Genomic DNA, 25082 nt, shown 5'->3' with positions numbered 1-25082 from the left:
ACCTACCCTATTTTTTTGTAATTTCAACTTTAATGGACAACGAATTTTATTTGCTAATTTATAAAATATCATTCAATTGCCAAAACTTTTCAGAAGAAGACAGAAGCAATAGCAATACGCTTTTCAATTTCTTTGAAAGCTAACGCAGCAAAGAGGCAGACCATTCAGATACTGAGCAGAAAAACATGGACAACAGTAACAATATGTAGGTATCTATTCTACAAACCGTGGACTAAAGAAGCTAAGGGCAAACCATGAAAATTGGGATTTTCTTGGCATTAGAGACTGTAAAGTAATGATAAAAAAGACAGCAATAGAGCTACATCTGATGTTCCTTTGGAATAGGGAAAAAATCCAAGGTAACCAAGAGGTATTTGCAGGAATAGGTGGCAGCTAGTATTAGAAGAGATGCAACCCTTCCTGTTCTTTGATCAAGGGTAAATGCAGGCCATCCACAGGAAAAAAATCCCATATGCGATCTGTATAGATAGAGGCTTAGCAATGTTTCAGTCGCTACTAGCACTTGCTGCTCACATGAAAAGATCCAGGTTCCATACCAGCACCCACGCTATCTGTAACTCCAATTCCAGGGGATCTGATGTCTTCGTCTGACCTCTGGGGGTATGTAGTGCATATACATACATGTAAGCAAAAATCTTCACACAAAAGATGCATGAACAATTACATAATATCATTCAAAAGTCAGGCATGGTGGCTCATGCCTATAATTCCAGCACTCAAAATGCTGAGACAGGAGGACTGCCACAAGTTCAAGGTAAAACTGGGCTACATTGTGAGACCTTCCTTCAAAATCAACAACAAAAATCACAAAGAATAAGGAGCAGAACAATATGCTGAAAGACACTGTAAGAAGAGGACATGAAAGGAAAATTAGAGTTAGAAAATTTGAAAAATTAATAAAATTCATGAAGTTGATATAAAAGAAAGCTCGTTTCAGAAGAGAAAGCCAAACACAAAACAGAATGCCTTGAGTTAAATGAGAGAAAGGAGAAATCTAAAAAATATTAATCAAAATTGGTTAAAAAAAATACTCAACCAAAAATAAAGGTTAACAGAAACCTGCAAGGAGAAAATGAAAGCATCGGAGCTGACCGAATGCTATGAATCATGTAATTCACGAGTTTCTCAGAACACACGATCCATATATGAAGAATACACTGAATATGTGCAAATACCAACCGAGAATGCCATACACGTTTGCACACCTAGGGGGCTAAACCTAGGGCCTTATCCACACTGCATAGGTGCTCTTCTCCTGAGCCACATCCCCAGTGCAGTCAAGGGACAGCAATGTCCCTGAAAGGCAAGGCTAAGCAGGGCACTGGGAGGTAACAAGTGCCCTCAAGGGCTGTGGCTCAGAACTTGAAAAACTCCCCTCAGAAGGAACACTTCTGACAATATAATACAGGGGGCAGGGGGAGTCGAGGCTGACTTACAACCACTGTGAGCCACAGGGGCACAGCAGCATCAGGGTAAACTGCACACGCCCCCAATACCTGACGGTTCCTGTTCGTTCTCTACAGAGATACCCAACACTCAGAAGGCAGAGGCTGAGAGATCAGGAGTCCAAGGTCATTCTTTGGCTAGCTACAGAGCAAGTTGGAGACCAGCCTGGAATACACGAGACCCTGTCTCAAACAAATTAAATTAAATTAAAATAATTTATCAAAAATTACTTAAACAAAACAAAAGCCCTCAACTCTTTGGCTTGCCACTTGTCTTTGAAAAAGTTCATGGACATCTTTTGAATCCTCAAGGGTTGGAAAATACAATGCAAACTATAAGAAAGGCAGACAAATTTACAGAAATAAACAGAGGTTTATAAACAAATACAGTGCTCCAGTCCAATTTACTCTTTACACTTTTCTTGTGGAACAAGAGTTATGTCCCTAAGGAGGAGGAAAGGGGGGATAGGGAGGAGGAAGGGGAGGATAGGGAGGAGGAAGGGGAGAAGGAAGATGTTAACAATAACTTTTTTGTATCCCCCCCCCCCTCTCTCTCTCTCTTTTTTTTCTTTTTTTTTTGGATTTTCGAGACAAGGTTTCCTCCATAGCTTTTGGCTCCTGTCCTGGAACTAGCTCTAGTAGACCAGGCCGGCCTCGAACTCACAGAGATCCACTTGCCTCTGCCTTTCGAGTGCTGAGTTTAAAGGCGTGCGCCACAACCGCTGGTTAACAATAACTTCTTAAGACAGTTTGATACTAAACTGTCTAAGTAGATAGCAGAGACCCATCTTTCCCGGCTCATCTACACTTGGTTTCTTTCCCCACAGCTCTCGGACTAACAGGATCATTTACAGAGTGGCAGTGGTTTTCTTAAACATCACTTCTACTGCACGAGGGAGGCTGCTCACATCCCTCTAGCTTAAGTTATTCTCCTCAGAAGAACACACAACGGAGGTCTTGTTAATCTGGATCTGGACAAAGTTACTCACAGCTTCCAAACGATCTTTCATCTCTTGCTCGGCATTATAGCCCGACAATTCATGTAAAACTGCATTCCCTATGTCATAAAATAGCCTCAGCATCTCTGTAAGAGAAATAGAAAGAAAGCGCAACAATCAGTAAAAACAGATACAGGCTGCTGGGGAGTAAGTAAAGCAGATGGGTGCAGCTAGACATTAGTACCCATATCATCTGTGTGAGAGAAGGGACTGTCACTGGATTCTGGGTGCAGCCAGCTGTGTGCCACACCCTGTCCTGCTCAGGTGCCTTATTGCACGCACCATCACTAGGATCAGTTTGAATAATAAAATGCAAGAACACAATCTTTAAATGCAAGGACATCATTGTCAAGGATGTCTTAAGGGCTGCCTTTTAATACCCTATGTTTTTTCATTGATAAACAAAAATCTTAAGTTTTCCTTCTCCCACATTGATCCTTTTCTGATTTTCGATAAAACCCCAAGACTCATCAAAATTTCCCTTCTCATGTGTTCCCGAAGCCCGTTCTTTCATGTAGTTTCCCTGACAAACCATGTGGTGTCAGTGGAGAGTCACTATTCAATGTGGAGTATAGACATTTACAGTAGTAAATGACTGAAATCAGTATCCGCTTGTTCTGAGCAGAATTAGAAAACAAAAGGCAACACAAGCAGAGAGCAGGAGACAAAGTCCAGAGCAGAAATCAGTGAACAGAAAATTAAACCCATAAAGAAAAGGCTGTGCTCAGAAAAGCTACACCCCCAAAGCCCCTATGCTGAGGATTCAGGGCCTGCGCATGCTGTGTAGACACTCAACCGCTAATCCACACCCCAACCATTGAAGATTAATTTTAATAAAGGAAATGAACACCATCAGTAATCTTTCATAGAGATCTGTATAAATCTTCTAAAGAAATTCATACTAGAATATAACTTATCAGATGATTATTCTGTCTTTAAATTTTACATGCCGCTCTTGGGAATAAGCAAACAACCAACTGATGGACTCAGAAGATGGCAATAGGCAGGGAAGAAGGAACATGTGTGTGCTTCTTAGATCCCCAGATAAGAGCAAAGCAAGTAGAGGAACAGCAAAGACCTGTGGGCAACCTGAGCAGAACAAACAGTGCCCCCCAACAACAGAAAAGTCCCTGCACAATCAAGTTTCCTGTCAACCCCCAGGTTAACGTAGCAACAGTCAAAATCAACGACCACCACCAAATCTGGCTTCAGCAGTGTCCGTTCAAGAGGAAACAGATGGTAGCCACGGGTGTGCAACAAACCAAGCAAAGGGCAGAGCCAATTGGCGTTTGTTAACTAATCAGTGTGTCGAGCACACTGATGAGGGAATGGCTCACAGACTGCCAGGTCTGGCAGCACACTTGGAATCCTAGAACCAAAAATGTGAAGGCAAGACCTCGAGACTCCCTGGACAGCCATCCTCACTTATCTGACCAGCACAGGTCCCAGGGAGACCCTGTCTCAAAAGGGCAAGGGTGGAGGACTCCTAAGGGCACCCAGGGGTGACCTCTAGCCTGCACGCACACACGCACGCACATACACACACACACACACACACACAAACATGAACGCACACACAAGTGTGCACTATCTTCCCATGAAATTATTCAGAAAAAAAAAACAACTATTCTAACATTTTCAGGCCCTGATCAAGGTATCTAGATACCGATCAGTCAATAGCTGATAAAGTAAAGTCCAGACATTATGAACTTCCCAAAGAAAGAAGATAACCACCTTCTAGAGTCTTGTCAAAGCATGGAAACTCAGGCCACCCATCCTGCTACATCTGCAGGAAACGCAGAGGACAGAGGAACACACTGAACCACATAAGCCATGTGCACTCCTGCGGAGTGTCCAACTCCACAGCCGCAGGACCCATGTCTCTCTACACACTGTTGTAAGCAAAAGATGGAAGACGTAGCAAGTGAAAAGGGCAAGATTCCCAAAAGGATAATAAAACTAAAAGGAAAGCATAAAGAAGGGCTTCTAGAATGGACAACCAAGTTATATCTGTTACAGTAACTATATGTTTTATAGTGTGCCTTTCTATATCTGTGTTTTATCAATGAGAAGTGGTTTTCTAAAGAAAAATGAACAGAAACTGTTAAATAATTATGTTTAGAGACACCCATAGGAAACTTAAGTTCTTATTTTTATTGACACATATCTGTACATTCCATAAGGTATATGATGTTGAGATTCAGGCATATAGTGTGTGGTTTTCCACTGAGGGTGATTAGCATATTTATAAAGGAGTCTCTAGACTTAAAGCCAGGCTTTGTCACACACCCCACCTAGAAACACGCAGGACTGGCCGGCTCGCCCACCTCTGAGCCTCTCCCAAGGAGAAAGGACCCTGCTGGCCACCAGGGTGTCTAAATGCTCCTGGGCCTCATAGGGCTGCAGCAACTGGGCTGCCACCTAGGATGGGCAGGTGACAGAGGCGGAGCTGCGAGGGGCGGGGCGGCCGGCTGAGCTCCAGTGTCCCCTGGCCAGCGGTGCACTGTGGGCCTATGCGGGGCTCCCAGCGAGGCCTGCCCACCAGACTCACCTGCAGGTGGGTGGCACCGGCAAAGCCGGGCTCCCCCCCGCTCGACCTAAGCCAAGTCAACTCAGGAATACCGCTCGACCTAAGCCACGTCAACTCTGGAATCCCAAACTCAGCGCCTCCGCCTCCACGTCCCTGAAACACGACCACTCTCCCTGGGTCGGAAGACGAGACTGAGGCTTCTGCCTTTGGAACTGTGAAAGCGCCATTACCCTGGCGACCAGGCAGGCCTTGTTTGTTACCTATCGCATCACAATGACAGACACCAATTGATGCCCTACAACCTTCCACTTCCACAAAGACACAACCAAGGGGTTCTAAGGGGGAGAGGCATGGCAGATGATTATGTGTTGGGGTGTGACCCAGGAGAAGATCCAAGAAGGCGGGGCTATGGAGAGAGGATGGGTATTCTGAAAACATCAGGTGTTTGCTGCATAGTTTGGGAGTTCAGGTTTACCCTAATTTCTTACCTACTGCTGTTTGTGCTAGAGACTATGGGCCAGGCTTTTGAGGAGATTTTGGACTAGGGGCACCAGCTGCTAGTATTGGGTTCTGTGTGAGAACCCACCCGGAGTAGAGCCTGAAACTTGGTTTAGTATGGCTTTTTAACTTTGCGATGAAAAAAGGAGAACCAGAGACGAGGCTAGTAAAAGACAACAGCAATTTAGCAAGGGTCGGACTACAACCTGACCTCACAAGGCATCCTTTGTTGGGATCGCTCAGGATGTGATCTAAGAGACAGTCAAGAGTTGGAAAGTGGTGCTTCAGCTGGGATAAGCAGACAGAGATCAAAGGGCTCAGGCTCTGGGAAGAGTCAGTGAGGAGCTCCAACAAGAGACAGAGAGCACTCATCAAGTGCTCCTTCCCCCCAAAAGGCCGGCCGGCAGAGGGTGCAGAAATCTAGCCAACTCCTAATGATTTCAGACATTCTTCGTAAGAATGTTACTATGAATTTATGGAATCTCGTTGTACACCAAGCACTCAGCTAGCCCACTGTATTTGCAGTCTCATCCTAGTGACCACACAATCCCGAGGCTCAAATAGTAGCTCAGTGAGGCATCTCTCAGCTGCTTATTTAAAGTTGTGTATTTACTATATCTATTTTGCCACCTAACGTAACTATCTTATTGCCTTATCACACTTTATTATAAGAAGTCTCTTTTGATCTCAGTTGTATGTCCACGTCCCTTGAAGCAGTATTATGTGTAATATCTTTAATTTAAATGCAATATAATAAACTTAAATTATTTAGCTTATAAAATAGGTTTATAAAAAATAAAACCCCGAAGGTGCAAATTAGGAAAGACTGTTGGCAGACTCTTAATGACTTCCAAAGATTGCTAGGGGACATTTTCCTTCTATGGCACACTATTGGAATAAAACCTGACGACCTGATTAATTTAAACAAAACCTTAGCTGGTGACAATGACTTAAACAGACCCAGGGTATTGTCAACTGGAAGAGAGAATTGGCTTTGATTGAAGAGAAATTACAGAAGGCACATGTGGATCATGTAGATCTGAGTCTTGCCTGCATTTTGGTCATGTTATCCCCCTAACATTCCACTACAGGAATTTTAATGTAGAGAGAAGATATTATCTCAGAATGAATCTTTTACCACATAAACTGAGTATAAAATCAAAAATTTATGTGAAAAGGGTCTCAGTTATGTGGAAGGACACTTAAAAGAAATCCCACACTAGCTCAGAACTAACAAATAGACGGTTATTTATTTAGGGGTCACACAAAATCAGAATCCTCTGCTGGAACAGACATCTTCCTTACCTTTAGGACTCCACAGATTTCAGTGCTGTTCGCAATAGGGACCCTCCAGTTGCCTCGGTCCTAGTGTCCTCTTGCAGCAATTGAAAAGTAACTGAGATAGTGAGCAGAACAGCCTTACTGGAAGAAGTGTGTCACTGGGGCAGGCTTCGAGATTAAAATCCTCCTGACAGTCCCCACTAGTTCTCTCAGCTTCATGATTATGGTTTAAGATTTGAGCTCTCAGCTTCCTGTTCCTGCTTTTTGTCACCTTGCTGTACCCACCATTATATATCCTAACCTTGTGGAACCCTAAGTCCAAATAAACTCTTTCTTCTATCAGTCGCTTTGGTCTTGGTGTTTTATCATAGCAACAAGAAAGGAACTAAGATAGCATTTTTTTTAGTTAATTTTTTAAAACTTAATTAACATTTTTTCCATTTATTTTACATATCAATTACAGTTTTCCCTCCCTCCTCTCCTTCTGTCCTGTGCATCAAGTCCCTTCCTCCTCCCATCCCCCCTTCCCCATCCACTCCTCCTCTGCCTCCATTCAGAAAAGTGCAGGCCCCCATGGGCTTGAACAAAGCAGGGCACATCAAGTTGAGGCAGGACTGAGCTCCTCCATCTGCATCATGGCTGGTTGAAGAAATCCAGCATGGGAAACAGATTCCCAAAAGCCATCTAAGCATCAAGGACAGGTCCTGGTCTCACTGCTAGGAGCTTTACAAACAGACCAAGGAACTAGGACATTTAGGGGTCTGGAGCTTGAGTTCTTACCTTACTTTTATGCTGCGGGAAAAAGGCAGTGAGGCACAGCCATCTTCCCTGATGAAGAGAGCCTGCACAAAATCAGAGGGTCAGATTTCCCTGAAGGGAGCTGACATAGGGAACTTACTCTGAAAGTACATCATCAGAGAGAGTCTATACCTCACATATCCGTGGGGTCAGCCCAACAGAAGCCTGGATGACAGAAAAAGAAAAACATTACTGTTCACTCTGGGCAATGCCCCTGCCCTCCTCTTACCCCCAAACACCCGGGATCCTGGACCCCCCCAAACACAGAGGAGGGGTGTGTGGGCTTAGTGCTAGCTAGCCACTATAGAAGGACGTATAAAACTTGAGGCTGGCACTATCAAGAGACACAGATGAGAGGCAGATTATTACCATAAATAGATAGGAGAAGCTGGCAAACTTAGACATGTGCTTTCCTGCAATGAACTTTATCATTTTCCACCACTAATGTGGTCTCTTCTAGATCCCTACTGTGTCTAGATCCCTAGATACAGAAGCACACACAAACACCCTCTGCAAAACTGCAAAAATCCAAAGAAGTAGGTATTTCCTCTATCTCATAACCAGAGGCTTAAGGTTTTATCCCTTTTGACCTAGTAGGATTTTTTTTTCTTAATTTCAAATGTCTGAAACCACACTAACCACAGACAAAGGGAACAGTGAGCTGTACCCAGAGAAGTGGGCTATTTTTTCAGATTGTTTCTATACAATGTTATTTGTCAACCAGTGCTCAGGTCATCTCACTAGCATACTTCTATATCTTCTAGGTTTGTTTGTTTGTTTTGTTTTGTTTTTTCGAGACAGGGTTTCTGGAGCCTGTCCTGGAACTAGCTCTTGTAAACCAGGCTAGCCTCAAATTCACAGAGATCCACTTGTCTCCACCTTCAGAGTGCTGGGATTAAAGGCTTGCACCACCACTGCCTGGCTAGAAAGGGTATTCTTTTTTTTTTTTTTAGTTGTTGCAAAAAAAAAAAAATCCCATTTCCCTCCCCCTCCTCGCACACATTACCCCTTCCCCCACTCCCCTCCCCCTCTCCCCACTCCTCTTTCCCTCCCAACACTCCATTTCCCCCTCCCTCTTGAGAATGAAGAGCAGTCTAGATTCCCTGCCCTGCTGGAAGTTCAAGGTCCTCCCACTTCTATCCAGGACCAGGAAGGTGAGCATCCAAACAGGCTAGGCTCCCACAAAGCCACTTCACATATTAGGATCGAAACCTAGTGCCCTCGTCCTTGGCTTCTCATCAGCCTTCATTGTCCGCCACGTTCTGAAAATCCGGTTTCATCCCATGCTTATTCAGTCCCAGTCTAGCTGGCCTTGGTGAGCTCCCAATAGATCAGTTCCACTGTCACAGTGGGTGGGTGCACCCCCCGTGGTCCTGACTAAGGGTATTCTTAAGGAATGCTATCCCCTTAATTTTATTTTTATTGCTGTTGTCTGTTTTGAGACAGAGTCTCAGTGTGTATCCCTGGATGGCCTGGAATCAAAGATTTGCCTTGCCTCTACTACCTTCAAAGATTAAAGGGATTAAAGGCATGTGCCACCATACCTGGCATTATCCCCTCAATTTTCTGTGATTAAAAACAACTTGCATTATACTCTACATTTTTAAAAGCCCCCAGCAAAGCTACATCTCTTGCTTTCTTCTAATACACATAGCTTTGAAAGCTGAACACGGCATTCTTATCCCTGTATAGCACTAAAATGCAGTCCAGGTTTAACCCCAGTCAAATTGTGAAGCTTTATGTGATGAACCTGGAAGTAATACATATATCCAGTGGGATCAACAAGGACTCATTGTCAAAGGGAATCATGAAAGTCTAGTTTTTCAAAGTTTCACAAAGAGAGACTAATTATACAAACTTTACTGTTCAGGTAAACTAGTAAAATGCCATTGTTAAGTATAGGAGAGGGTCACACGCATGCCTTTAATCCCTTTAATATTGATTATGGAGGTCATGCTCCATATCACAGTGGTAAGGACAATGTAAGATACAGGTTTGTTGTGACATTAGGAAGATAGTTCATTCCAGTGCTAACACTTACTGGAGTCCCCAGCATGGTATATGTCTTCCCAGAGCCCGTCTGCCCATAGGCAAAGAGGCATATGTTGTAACCTTGGGCAGCTCCAGACAGTACTTCAGTACCCAAGTCCTGGAACACCTGTAACAACAAAAGTAGAAAGCTTATTGATCCATCTTCCCACAGCACATTGAAAAAATACATTAAACCTAAAAAAAAAATAAAATTAAAATATTGGGGCTAGAGAGATAGTTCAGCAGTTAAGAACACTGGACCTCAGGTTCAATTTCCAGTACCCACATGGCAGCTCACACCTGAACTGGTCATTTGTAAGAATCACTTCAGCTTCACAAGAAAAGATTTTAAGGGAAAATTCAAATTGCTCAAATATTCTTAGGTACCTACTGAGTACTAGCCTCATTTTTTGTTTGTTTTAAAATACGTTTCCTAGTCCTTTTTCTTTTCTTTTTTTCCCCAAGACAGGGTTTCACTGTGTAGCTCTGGCTGTCTTGGAACTTGATTTGTAGACCACTGCCCAGGGCTAGTCCTTTTAAAAAGGATTTATTTTCATCATCTGCATGTAGGTGCATGTAGTATGTGGAGTATGTGCACACGTGTGTGAGTGCCTGGTGAAACCAGAAGAGAGCATCAGAGTCCATGGAACATAAGCTACAGGCAGTTATGACTACTTGGTACAGGCACTAGAAACCAAACTTAGGTCATCTAAAAGAGCAGTAAGTATCTCAAATGGCTGAGCAGTATCTCAGCCCCAGTGTTCTGTAGTCTAACACAAAAGAGCCTAAGGCAGGACAAAGATAAAAAGGCAAAAACCTGCTCCTCCTGATACACAGAGAAATGTTCACTAAGGCTAATGAGGTGGTTACAGTGAAACACTGCTCAAGAAGGTGACTCATGGTCTGAAGACCCCACAGGACCAGCTAGAAGTTAGAGAGAGCTGTCCCTGACAGTCGCTCCTCTGACTGCTCCTGATAGCTGGTAGGTTCTGCTGGACAATCGCTTCATCTGTGGTCAGATTTTGTGACTAATTCAGAAACCACCAGTAATCCTCATGTGGCAACTGCACTTTAAGTTTCTAGGTTTCCTGAAATTTCAACTGAACTCTGCCAGGCAGCATCCTAACACTCTTGACCACCGATGCTGGTCTTGGTGGGAAGCAGAACCCAGTTTTCCACCTCGGAGCCCTTTCACTTGCTGGCAGCTGGAACAATGACACACACAAGGAGGCTGCCAAGCAGGTAGACAGTCCCATTTGACTTCCCGAAGAAAGACACAAAAGCAGAACAGCAGATGACAAGTTCTCCAGGAGTGCCCAGCACAGCGGCGGAAGTGTCAACTATGGCGCTCGTGCCAGCCTACTCTGTGTGGCACTGCCTGCGATTCCTGCTGCCGCGGGGGCCCCAGTGCTTTCCTGATTATTTTATTGACTTCCCTTTCAATTCTGTGAAACATCTAGTATGGTTCCAGATTGTGGTGTGCACCTAGTCTTGTGCTTCAAAGTTGGTGATCCTAGGCAAGTTCCTTGCATTTTGTAAACTCCAGTTTCTCCAGCTGTAAGATGTCTATCACACAGACTGCTGTCACAGGCGAAACTGGGGGCAACCAGGTAAAGACAGGAGCTAAGTCAAGACTACATCGTCTCGTATTCCAGCAGCTCCACTTAGGCTTCTTGGCCGTTATTACTTCTGTTTGCTTTTTAATGTGTCCATGGTCTAGGCAAAAGGCCAAAAGAACTCAGGGTGCTGTGAAGACTTGAGCTCTGTTCAAGAGAGATCCTTCCCATGGTCTCTCTTGTAGCTCTCTCTAGTCACACAAACTATGTTAACAAAGTTAAAAATTGGGAGAGGTCTTGCTTGCCTCCTAAAGTCTGGCCAGGTGACATTCCTTGAGTCTGAAGAAGCAATATATTTTGCTGCATTAGATTAGATGAATTGACTACCATTCATTCACTATTTGAAATATCCTCCACACACTCCAGCTTCCTGGGGCAGGAGGTGAGAACAGAGGTGGAAACAGCGAAGGGCCACACCTAAATCTAAACTTTATTTCTGCCCTGTTGCAGAATTGTTCATACTACCACTCTGCTGTGGCAATAAGGTTTACCTTGTATTCGAGGCCAGAGCTAGCTAATAGCTGACCAAAATTAGCCATAGAGGTTTTGGAGGACTGAGGATATATAGAGAGACATGGGAAGTAGTAGAGAGATGCTTAGAAAGATGTGTGTTCTTTGGATTAAGGAAGGAGACAGAAAGGAGGTCACTAGTTACTTCTCTGCCCCTGATCAATCTGGTTCTAACCCCATATCTGACTCGGGAGTTTTTATTAATAATAGAATAATTTAGGTAATCGTTACTACCCACAGTTTATGCTCAGCTGAGCAGAGTAAAGAGAGAGAAAAAAACCAAAGATTGTTACTTCGTTCATGTCCTTATCCAAATGCCTATGTGTTCTCTGAAAGTATCACTGAAGAAAGCACTATAGCTGATGATAGAAGAATATCAACAGGATCAGGGCTCCAGTCAAGAATGATGGAGACTAAGACACAGTACCACAGCTGGGCGGTGTTGGCACACACCTTTAATCCCAGCACTTGGGAGAGAGAGGTAGGCAGATCCCTGTGAGTTCAAAGCCAGCCTGGTCTACAAGCGCTAGTTCCAGGACAGGCTCCAAAGCTACAGAGAAACCCTATCTAGAAAAACCAACAAAAAGATACAGTACCCACTCCTCAAGAGCTGGTAGGCTTAGCTCATCAGAAGATCCTGGAAAAGCCACAACCTTAGAAAGAGGAAAACAGGGAGATAAGACATGTTCCACTCCACCCATGTTAACACAATGAGACATAAGCCATGTCAGGGGAGCAGCGGGTGACAATTGGGGTTCGAGGTGTCAGCCCATCAGTAGGAGACTCTCTGGTGGGTGAGGCAAGGCCCTGAGACTACAGACTCCAGGATGTCTTTTGATTCTCTTGTGCCTTTACATGTTGCTGTTGCTATCTTTCTCTGGTGTGAATCGGGTGTGGGGAGATGCCCTACTGCCTGTAATGTAATGTGTTTATCTCATGGAAACATCCTGCTCACTGGACATTTTTTACCTGTAGACTATAATAAAAAATGACTTCTCTCTAACAGATACTGTTTAATTGATAATAATAATGTTACATTATACAATATATTATATAATAATATTAAAAATACAGAGTTGTGATAAATAAAAGTAACTACAAGGAAACGTCACACAACAGGGGTCTATGTAAGGGGTCACTTAAGGAGCTGCCTAGATCATAGCTCAAGTTAATGATTAAGAGAAACAGTTGAGTCCCAGGAACCAGGCTGGCTCAAAATCCTTTAATCTTAGAGCTGAAAGACTCTAATGCCAAAAGACATAGTCACGGGTCTCGGTGTGCATCATTAGCTGAAACAAAGCGTTTTTACCTGTACTCTGTAAGAAATTTAACACAGTCACTGTATGGGGTAGATATATTGGATTGAACAGCCGTATTTCAGAAGTACCTTCATCTTGAAGAATCCTTGTAGAAAACAGTGAATGTTTTGCCAAAGGGTCCTGTGGCCATCCTATGACTTTGGTCACAAGACACCTCAGGTACACTTGAGGCTCTTGTATTATTGTGTATTGCACACAATGCATAGTGAATGACTAGAATCATGGAGGCATGTGATGGTCTTCAGTAAGATGTGCAAATTTAGATTAGGGACCTTGGTATGAGGAAATACTGTATAACAATCAATAAATACGTCTTTGTATGGCTGTTTGGGGTCCAGTCCAAGCCCAGTCCATTCCAGTTCAGTCTATCAGAAGAGGCTGGACCTTTCTGCTGCTACATGGGCCTTAAAAAATACAGAAGAATAAAGAAGGAAAGCATCAAGAGATTGAGTGAGTGTCTTTTTCCTTAACACCCTCAGACAGAAAAGTCTAATGTTGTGAATTGCCCTTTGAACCCTGTGCTGCTTGGAGGCTGGTCCCCCAGGCAGCAATACTATAGTGGCATTTCATTTGTATTTTAATAAATAAATGTTTGCCAGAAGATTAGAGAGTAAAACAGCCTCACTGTTCAGCCTTACACACACCTTTAATCTCAGTAGCCACACTAGTTGCAATAGAAACTGGGTGGTGCATGTCTTTAATCCCAGTGGTGCATGCTCTTAATCCCGGCCCTAGGGAGGATTATAAAGTGGGAGGAGACAGCTCTCAGACACAGTCTCATTCTGAGATTCCTGGAGGCAGGATCGCCATTTTTGGATGGAGGTCAAAGTAAGAGCCAGTAGCTGGCTGTTTTGCTTTTTGGGTCTTCAGGTTGAACCCCAATTTCTCTGAGTTTTTATTAATTGTGCCTCACAATATGACATCATAGTCTAAGAGTTAAGATAAATCACTGAACTACAGTCTGCCGCAGACACTAATTAAGAATAGATAGGTGACTTCCTTTATTTATTTTTTAAGAATTCAAGTAATGGAACATATATAATGCACAGCACTATAGACCTTGTTCTTTTTTCCTCTCCCTCTCTCTCCCTCCCTCTCTCTCTCCCTTCCTCCCTCCCCCGCTCCCCCCCTCTTTCTTTCTTTCTTTCTTTCTTTCTTTCTTTCTTTCTTTCTTTCTTCCTTTCTTCCTTTCTTTCTTCCTTTCTTCCTTTCTCTCTTTCCTTTTTATTTTGTTGTTCTAAATAGGGTTTCTCTGTGTAACAGTCCTGGCTGTCCTGGAACTCACTCTGTAGATCAGGCTGGTCTCAAACTCAGAGAACCTGCCTGCCTCTGCCTTCAGAGTGCTGGGACTAAAGGTGTGTGTCACCAGGCCCGGCTCAGACATCCCTTTCTCAAATCCAACCAGAATCAACAACACTGCTGACAATTTCCTAACAATGGTTCATCCAAGCATAGGGGCGGCCTACATATTCCTAGAGGGATTTGTCACTGATAAGTTGCTTTGGTTTGTATGGGTTTTTATTCTGTTAGCTATTATGTTCTCTAACCAAGTGGACTCATAGCAAAAGTAATTGTAAAAAGTGCATATGGACCCAGCAGTGTTAGTGCACGTCTTTAATCCCAGCACTCAGGCAGATCTCGGCGAGGTTGAGGCCAGTCTGGACAGCAAAGGCTGTTACACAGAGAAAGCCTATCCTAAAAACAAAAACAACAACAAAAAAAACCATATAGTTCCTGGATAGCTTTGTGTCATCTTAACACAAGCTGGAGTCATTTGAAAAGAGGGACTCTCAACTGAAAACAGTGCCTCCATAAGAGCTGCCTGCAGGCAAGTCTATAGTGTATTTTCTAAACTATTAATTGGCATGGGTGGTGGCATCCTTGGGCTGGTGATCTTGGGTGCTACAAGAATGCAAACTGGGCAAGCCATGAGGAGCAATCCAGTAAGCAGCCAGCAAGCAGCCAGCACTCCTCCATGACCTGCATCAGCTCCTGACTCCAGGTTTCTGCCTTGCTTGAGTTCCTGCCCTGACTTCTCTCAGTGATGAACTGTTATTTGTATTTTAATAAATAAAGCTTGCCCGAAGGTCAGTGAAAAGCAGCCACACTAGTCAGCCATACAGACCAGGCAGTGGTGGCACACACCTTTAATCCAGCAGTTACACTAGTCAGCCATACAGACCAGGCAGTGGTGGCACACACCTTTAATCTAGCAGCCACACTAGTCAGCCATACAGACCAGGCAGTGGTGGCACACACCTTTAATCCAGCAGTTACACTAGTCAGCCATACAGACCAGGCAGTGGTGGCACACACCTTTAATCCAGCAGCCACACTAGTCAGCCATACAGACCAGGCAGTGGTGGCACACACCTTTAATCCAGCAGTTACACTAGTCAGCCATAGAGGCTGCATAGTGGTGGTGCACGTCTTTAATCCCAGCACTAGAGAGGAATATAAGGCAGACGAGGACTGGTTCTCTTTCAGTCTGAAGATTTCAAAGAGGTAAGAGCTCTCTAGTGGCTTGGCTGCTTTTGCTTTTCTAGTCTTCAGGTGGAACCCCAATATCTGTCTCTTGGTATTTATTATTCATGCTGCAGAAAATGACTCAGGAAAAACCAGAATGGAGCCTTGAAAATCAGGTAGGTTGTGTAACAGAAAAGATGTCTAAACTGTATAAACAACTGTGTTACACTGTGAGGGATTAACTTAATGGAATTTGGAAAATCAAATACATGAAGAAAAAGGACTCAAATGTTAGTGCAAGGTAAACACGCTTATTTTCTTCCACTAAGCGCGCTGCATTCTTTAGATGACAAGGCAATCACGTTCAGCCAGAAAACTATCAATAATATAAGACAATTAGACAGTACAGAAATGAAGAAATCACCGATAACCCTTCAATCACAAAAAAATAAAAACTGAAATTGTGGATGACCCAAAATGCAATAAAGATAATAACCTATTGGTAAAATACAGCAAACATGGACCACAGTAAATTATGGCTTCATCTAATTACAGAGAAAGGTCTAAATGTATTTTAACCTATAGTCTTCCTACAAATTAGGGGAAATGGGGTGGGAGGTGAGTAGAACTTAATTAATAGACAAACCATTAACTCCACACAAGGAAATTTTTTTTTACACAAGGAAACTTTTTAGAAACAAAGAAAATTTTGTTATGTGTAACAACATGGATGAAAAAAGAAAAAAGGTATTTTTCTCCACTTACTATTCAAGGTTCATCTATGTTGTTGCACAGATCAAACTTTATAAAACACCATTTCTCAGCACGTATCTCAACCACCCAGACAATATTAAAAGTATGTTGGTAACATAGAGGAAGAGGGAGAAAGGAGAGATAGGTAATGCTAAGAATGTCTGAAAAGGCCACATATTATTTTGCGAGTGCATCTTAAAATACTAAAGTAACATGTGTATGTGTGTGTGCGTGCACATATATATACATATACATATACATATATATATATATATATATTAAATGGAGTTACAGCACACCAGGTGATAATGTTCCTTTTGACCACACAGTTATCTTCTGAAGAAACATGTTCATAATATTGAGTTGAGCCAGATGAGAGTTGTGAGCAAAGGCCAGGGTGACAGAGAGAGTCTGAGTCATAGTCTTAGTGCTTCCAAAACTTTCCCCAACACAGTATTTATTTAGGCATAATAACATCACAGCTGGGGAGAAAGGAAAAACAAAACCAAGCCAAATAAGCATTGCCTTCCTAGCCTTTAGACTCTTTGTCCCTTCTTTCCTTTGTTCTCAAATGGAACTGTCCCTCCACCACTGCTCTCATGAGGATAGCATGTAAAACAGTGGTCCTGGGAGTTGGATCCCTGGCTATAGAGATTCTCTGGGTTCACCATCACGAGAAAACCCTAGGCAAGCCCCTGAAGTACTAGACAGAGGATGCTCATTTAAGGCTGAGGCTCCGACATGGCATCCACAAGCAACACAGTGCACATAAATGAATGTATAACAATGGACTGAATCCGGTATGCTCACAAAATATATGCAGAATAAAATTACATTATGGTTGTTCAGTAGTTTTCCTTTAAATCCTGAATTCCTTTCCACATGTTTGATGCTCGTTAGAGTCTTGCATACAGCACTGTTTCCAGTGTACTCAAAAGAGCTCCTCAGCATTGTTTTCAATGGGTTTGGTCCAGCAGCACCAAGACATAGTCAAGTAGGACCAAGCTGTTTCATATCGTTTGAGCTGCAAATACTTGTATAGAAGGAAGCTGGAAATATGGCTGAGTGGTATTCACCAGACAAGGCCAATGTGAAAACTAGAGTTTGGGTTCTCAGAACAAAAAAAGCTGGGTGGGTGTGGTAGACCACCTGTAATGCTAGCACGTAGAAAGGGAAGAAAGGGAATCCTCAGCTAGACTAGGCAAAAAGTTGAATCCAAGTTCAGTGGGAGAGACTGCCTCAGTATGTAAGGCAGAGAGTGACTAAGGAAAACACTGGAAATCAACCCTGGGCCAGTGTGCACACACAGAAAGAGACACCACAACCACACACACATGACCGTGAACCTCCATACATGTCTGCACACCACACATACACATACACCGGGGAAGGAAAACAAGCCTAGATGATTGCGTCTATGTGGAAAAAGTTTTCTGCCAATTATGCTGCTAGGAGCATATTTTCCTGTTTTTAATCTTGTTTAGTCTAAAGGGTCTCACGAGGCCAATGTTAGCACTGGAGACACAAGCGAACTGGTTTTATACTTTAGCAAGGCCAGTTGAAGCTCATCTCATTTTTAGGTTTGGTTTAAGAGATTAATTGTTGTGATGACCTGTGGGGTATCTGCCTCAGATATCCCACTTACAGTACAACTTCCTGACTAAAGCCATAGTCCCCTCCCCCAGCCTTAAAGCCTTTGCAGAAGGAGCGGCTGCACGCTAGTCACAATTCCTCAACACGCTGGCCTCAAGTCACTTCTTCCGCTTCAGCTCTCAGACTTCAAGTCCATCCCAAACTATACAAAACTAACTCTAGTTTAACACCTATTTATGGAACAAATGGAGGCTGAGGTGGGGAGATCTCAGTAAGAGGCCAGCCTAGGCCACACAGGAGAATTCTGTCTCCAAACCAAAACAAAAGCATCATATATATTAAAAGTCTTCTGGATTCATTCTGGAGGACTTGCGTTCGTTCCCCCTCTGATTTGAAACTGGACACCCTAGGGTACAAGACAGATGAAAGAGAACCTACTTGGAAAGACAAGAGCCAGGAGTGCTGGGTTATACTAGGAAGAAAGCACAATGAGCTAGTGCAGGCCTGGAATCTCAGCACCCGGGAGGCTGAGACAGGAAGATAGCAAGCTGAAGGTTTATCAGGGTTATATAATGAGTTCCAGACCAGCCTTGGCCACACACTCAGACCCTGTCGCAAAACTCAAAGAAAGAAAAGAAAGTAGCACAATGACTACATTGTGACACAGATCCTAGTCGCCTGTGGGAGCATTCCAGCTACACTTCAACACCTAGCCCCTGGGTCACAAAGGAGTAAGTAGCATTCTCATTCACTGTTATAAAGTACAAACTATTTGTCTCTATATCACAGAATACTCAAGTCCACTGAAGTACTCAGGTAATTTAGGATAAAACATCCTGATTGCATCCATAGACAAACACTTGCTCTGGTTACAGAACTAAAATCAGGTGGTGTTCTCCACTTCTCAGAAAGAGAGGAGTCACTAAGCAGGCCTGAAAATAACATGTCCTTCATTCATGACCGTTGGTTCTTTCTACACTACTGTAAGACTTAACAGTCCAGTATCTTCTAAATGTCAGATACTTCATTTCACACTTCAAATATCAGAGGGCATCATAGAGTGAGGAGATGGGGCAAGTTCATACAGCACTTAGGAGAATCTAGTATAAAAGTCAAGACTTTGAGGCAGCAGACCTGGGTTTAAATCTAGGTTCCACACTTTCCAGGACTGCCATGGAGAAGAAATGATATAACAGAACTTAAAATACCCAGTCTACCTAGAACAGGGTGGCCCTCAATCGGTTTGTAATCCTAGCATGAGGGTGGCAGGGGCAGGAACAAGTTTGAGGCCAGCCTGGTCTACACAGTGAGAGACTATCTCAAAACAACAACAGCATTTTAAGAACCCAGGCAAGATGGTACAAGCCTATAATCCTAGCACTTGAAAGGTAGGGGCAGAAGGCTTGTCCACACAGCAAGTTTAAGGCCAGTGTGAGCTACATGGGACTCTGTCTCTACAAAACAAAAGTCCTATTTTCTCCCTATAGAAGAAAGTTGGTTATGAAAACATTTCCAGAATTAACTCTGACTTTTCCAAACCCTGAAACCGAATCACTAAACTTCATGGAATGTTTCCAGATCCTTGAAGAGAAGGAAGAAGTTGTTTACTTTCTTAAAATGGATGTGGACAGAAGGAAAAATCATACCAGCCTGAAACCATGACATGTCTGTGTTTAACATCACCACAAACAAGATGACCAATTTAACATGAGAGGAATAATAGAGAGTAATTAAGGGTTTCTATTCTTGTCAAATTCCATCTCAACAGAGTCGCTGCTTCTCCCAGCTACATAGAAGCTGTATTAATCTTCCTCCTGTGTAAACTCAGTGAGTATCCCTAAGAAGCACCTGTCTTATACCTAAATGCTGAGCTTCAGAAATAAGAGCTGAACAATGAAATGAGAGACAAAGGAATAATCTACTATTTCTAAGAAATGTGTAAGGCAAATGAGCACATTTTTCTGCTTGCTTCTTCCATCCCCGAGGGACAGTTACTTAGGAGACCGTGTATAAACTAAGATAATTTTAGGGCTCAATTCCACATCTGCCTGAACTCCCCAGTGTAGCCTGAGGCATCTTGTTCATTTCCCGGTCAGCCAGGCCTGAAATGATCACACAGAAATTGTATTATTACAACACTGCTTGGCCAATAGCTCAAGCGTATTTCTAGCAAGCTCTTACATCTTAAATTAACCCATTTTTATTAATCCATGCATTACCACGAGGTCATGGCCTAGTGGCAAGGTTCTGGCGGGTTCCCACAGGCATCTTTCTCCTTGGGTGGCTACATGGCATCTTCCTGATTTGTCTGCTCTCCTCCACTATCTGCTTAGAATTCCCACCTTGCCCTATTCTGCGCTGCAATAGATCTAAAGAAGCTTCTTTATTAACCAATGATATTCACAACATACAGAGGGGAATCTCACATCACCCCAGGGTTCTGCCTTTTACAGCTTGAAAATCCATGGGTGCAGTGGCCCATGTCTTTAATCCCAGCTCTGGGGAAGCAGAGGCAAGTGTATATCAGTGAGTTCAAGAGCAGGCTAGTCTAACATATCCAGAGTTCCAGACTAGCAAGGGCTATATAGTGAGACCCTGTTCAAAAATGAAATAAAATAAAAATCCAGACTATGAGTGATGCCTGGACAAACTGTCACTATTGGAATTCAGGCTTTTATTGCATTCAGTCTTTGAGGGAGAGGAAATATAAATACCCCATACTCTCTGCTTCATAGTTGAAAAATACTATCTGTCTTCTATGTCTTTCTGCAGAAACAAGAGAGATTTCTATTGACATTTAGACAACTGAACCAAGGGTCCCCCATGAATCTCGTACATGATATACTGAGGCCAGCCTTAGCCAGATGATTCATACACCTTGGACTAGATGGAATACATTGAATACTTCTTGACATTGTTGGCACAATACTGACATCTACAAAGTTTACATACTAAACTGTGCAATTGACTTACAAAAAAAACCAGTCAAACAGTCGCACACTCACACACACACACACACACCTCACACATTTGAATTAAGTTGACAAGTTTGCATCGGACTGTACTCATAGCTATTATAGGCATCTACATGGCCTACAGACTCCTGGCTGAAGGACAGAATGAAACCCAAGAGGGAACTCCCAAGTTAAATTAGTGACTCACATGATGCTCTGAGAAATCAGATCCTCTTGAAATCCAAAGAGCTGAGGTTAAATGTGTGTATGTGTGTGTGTGTGTTACTTTCAAATCTTAGGAAAGAATGTCTCTCTCATTTTTTGGAAGAGAATCTACAGACTTAGGTTCTATCTTATTACAAACTAAGCAATCATATTGTTAATCAGATTTTAAAATGTTTTCATTAGCATATATTACCTATATATAATTTGTTTCATTATGAAATTTTCATATGGGTACATAATATATTCCAATTACATTCTCCCCTGTTTATCTTTCTTGCCTTTTTCCTCTCACCCTAACTCCCTTATACTCCCTCTTCCTAACTAGCTCCCCTTCTAATTTCATGTGTCTGTCCCTTTTTTGCTTATTTTCAATGATTTAGTGGACCGACCGTGCAGTTTATCAGTGGCGATACCACTGAAGACAATGTCTCTCCCTCCCTGACCACTGATAACTGCTTATAAATTCTCAAGTAAGCATGGGGGCCCCGTGAGTCCCTCCCACAACACAATTCTGGCAGGCTCAATGTAGTCCAGCTCTTGTGTAAGTAATCACACCTGCTATGAGATTAAGAGTACAACAGCCCTGTCACGCCTGGATGCCAGTGTCCCACACCCTTCAGCTCCTTTCTCCAGCTCCTACACTCCTTCTGCCCCATCTTCTATAATATGAACAAAAATTTTTATACTTTCTTCCCATCATTGAGAATAACAATTTACCCACCCCTCTCTTTGTTTTTTGTTTTGTTTTGAGATAGGCTCTAGCTGTCCTGGAAACGACTATGTAGACCAGGCTGACTTTAAACTCACAAGAGATCCATCCACCTCTGCCTTCCAAATGCTGGGATTAATATGGGTACATAATATTACATTCGCTACCACACCTGGTATATATCTCCCTTGAAATTCCATGAAAAGCTTGGGTAAAATGTGTGTTATTTTCCACATTGTTGGACTGAGGAAAACTGCTCAATGGACAGAGTGATGGCCATGCAAGTGTGAGGACCACAATCTGTACCCCCAGCACCTCTAACTAAAAAAAAAAGTGGGAGCCAGTGGTGGTAATGCACACCTTTAATTTCAGCACTTAGGAGACAGAGGCAGGCAGATCTCTGAGTTTGAGGCCAGCCTGGTCTACCGAACAAGTACCAATACAGCCATGGCTACAAAGAGAAACCCTGTCTCAAAAAAACCACACATACACACACTAAAAAAAAAAAAAAGAAGAAAGAAAGAAAGAGAAGAGGAGGGGGAGGAGGAGGAAGAAGAAGATGATGAAAAAGAAGAAGGAAGAGAGAAGAAGGGAGAAGAAAGAAGGAGGAGGAGGAGGAGGAAAAAGAAGGAAGAAGAAAAAGAGAGAAGAAAGGCTGGGAGAGTGTAGTTACCCCTTGTAATCCCAGCATCTGGGAAGCAGAAGTGGGAGAGTCCCTACAATAAACTAGGTGTAGATTAGCTAGACTTGGTGAATCCTGGGTTCAGAGAGACCTTACCTCAATAAAACAGTGGAGAACAGCTGAGGAAGGTCAACTTCAGGCCTACATATACTTCCAACACACATACAGACACACACGCCAGCAAATAAGCATACCTTCCTGTGCACACAAACATGCACACATATATGCATACAGACATGTACATCACACACAATGCACAAGTAAAAAAGCATAGTACTTACCACACTGTGATTATCTGTCTCCTCTAAAATAGACACATCAAATGTGATGCTGATTTAAGGGGAAATGTTTGAGAAAGGAGGACCAATCAAGCAAGAGCAAACAAAACCAAGATGAAAACAAATTCTTTCTCCTGTCATCTCTGTAGATATGCTTGCAATTCTAAAAAGGCAATTTTTACTAAAAGTTGAGATTATTTAAATGTATATAAACTGAAAAACAGTTAGACCACTGCATTATAAGTACCGTTCCTGACTTCAAATGTGTGTGAGCAGAGAACTCCTGCCCCAACAGCTGCTCATCACCAGGAGGAAGTTAGGTGAGTTTCCCAAGCAGAACATGCTGGTCCCAGGAGAAATACACAGCTTCAAAGAAGGGTTAGAAAAAGTGTGCACTAATGGATGGATCTAGATAACACCATATTGAGTGAGGTAACCCAGACCCAGAAAGACAAATATAGCATGTACTCACTCATAAGTGGCTTTTAGACATAAAGCAAAGAAAAACCAGCCTACAGGACACAGACCCAGAGAAACTAGACAACAAAGAGAACCCTAAATAGAGAACATACATGGATCTACTACATAGGAAGGTGAAAAAAACAAGATCTCCTGAGTAAGCTGGGAGTTTGGGGCTCACAGGAGAGAGTAGAAGGGGAGAGGAAAGGAAGAGAGGGGAGAAAAATGTATAGCTCAATAAAAATAAAGAAAGGAAAAAGAAAAAGCACGTATTTGCTTCTCATGTGCTGTAAGAGAATGGTTGCTCACTGTGCCAGGATCTGAGCGAAAGCACATAAAAACTCACATATCAACTTACTAGGTGGGCAATGAACATAAGTACTTTAACAAATAATTCATCATATGGTAATTCTGAGATATTCACTACCACAATGGTAATAATACACACACATAACTAATACGAATAGGCCATAGAGATTTTAAGTAGCTTGTTCAAAGTAAGACAGTAAATTAGTATCTGTGCCTATTTCAAATGTGGGTCTAATTTCAGAGTATAAACAGATTAGCATTAGTGCAGATTCACACCAGGGAGAACAGATCAATTTTGATGAAAAGTTTTGGCTGAACATCCAAATATTTTTAATAGGGTATAAATACAATTTTTATCAACGAAGATCTTCCTTAAGAATGGAAAGTTAGGGCTGTGGAGTTGGCTCAGTAGGAAATGTCTTTTGCCACCAAGCCTAAAGACCTGAGTTTGATCCCTGGGGCCACAAGGTGAAAGGAGAGTAAAGACTCCTAAAAATTGTTCTCTGGCCTCCTTATATGTGTGTGGCATAATTTACTTATTTAGTTTTTAGAGATGGGGTTTCTCTGTAGCCTTGGAGCCTGTCCTGGAGCTGGCTTTGTAGACTAGACTGGTCTCAAACTCAAAGAGATTCTCCTGTCTCTGTCTCCCGAGTACTGGGCTTAAAGGTGTACTCCACCACTGCCTGGCAAATAAGTGTAATTTTAAAAAATTACAAATAATAGGAAGCTAGTAACACCAGGGTTATAGGATAAAGGATCATGGAATAAAGACAGATGTGTTCTTTCTCTCTTCTTTGAGACAGGGTCACTTATAGCCCTCGCTGCCCTGGAACTCTCCATGCAGACCATGCTGGCCTCAAACTCATAGATCCTTGGCTTTGCCTCCTGAATGCTGGGATGAAAGGTGTGCACTACCATCCCCAGATCCCGCTCTTACTTTTCTTGTTGCTATGATTAAATACCTTAATAAAAACAACAGAATGGGGGAAAGTTTATTTGGCTCACAGTTCAGGGTACAATCTATCATGGCAGGGAATGAAAGATGGCAGATGCTGAAAGTGGCTGGTCACACAGCATCCAGTCTGGAGGTGGGACACTATGAACACTGGTGCTCACCTTACCTTCTCTCCTATAGAGCCCAGGATTCCTGCCCACAGAATGGTACCATTCTCAGGGACAGGCTCTTCCTACCTGACCGTTATCCAAGATAATCCCTACAGGCCTGCCAACGCCAGTCTGCCAGGTGATTCTACAGCTCATCAATCTGACAACTGAAATTAGTCATCATCACACATTTACCTGTGAATTACTAACATTAACATCTGTTTTGTTTGTTTGTTTTTTGAGACAGGGTCTCAACTGAGTAAGTGGCCTGGAACTTGCTATATAAGCCATACTGGGCTCCAATTCAGAGATCTGACTACCTCTGCCTCCCAAGTGCCAGCACTTGGGATTAAAAGTGTACGCCAACACTGCTCAGGTCCTAGGTGACATTCTTGTTTACATCCACCAATAAACAGTGACATCTTGTTAACATCTGTCTATGAATGGTGACACCTTGTTCACAGGTATCTCTGAATGCTAAAATCTTACTAACCATTATCTAT

The 25082-nt window shown here is 42.8% G+C and overlaps 1 protein-coding gene across 1 annotated transcript in view; it reads right to left on the bottom strand.

Moving 5' to 3' along the window:
- Positions 1-2461: 2461 nt before the first annotated feature.
- Positions 2462-25082, bottom strand: part of LOC142845219 (uncharacterized) — a 35415-nt gene continuing 12794 nt past the window's right edge. The window contains exons 6-10 of the mRNA XM_075963970.1: positions 9613-9729; positions 7704-7736; positions 7554-7615; positions 6798-6888; positions 2462-2550 (exon numbers count right to left, since the gene is read on the bottom strand). Coding sequence (XP_075820085.1) covers positions 6858-6888; positions 7554-7615; positions 7704-7736; positions 9613-9729 — 243 coding nt within the window. The 3' untranslated portion in view covers positions 2462-2550; positions 6798-6857. The remainder of the gene's footprint in view (positions 2551-6797; positions 6889-7553; positions 7616-7703; positions 7737-9612; positions 9730-25082) is intronic.

The sequence above is a fragment of the Microtus pennsylvanicus genome, chromosome 2 (genome assembly GCF_037038515.1).
Source record: "Microtus pennsylvanicus isolate mMicPen1 chromosome 2, mMicPen1.hap1, whole genome shotgun sequence".
In the NCBI taxonomy this organism is placed as follows: Eukaryota; Metazoa; Chordata; class Mammalia; order Rodentia; family Cricetidae; genus Microtus; species Microtus pennsylvanicus.
The sequence above is the reverse complement of the archived record's forward strand: the minus strand, read 5'-3'. Positions and strand labels throughout refer to the sequence as shown.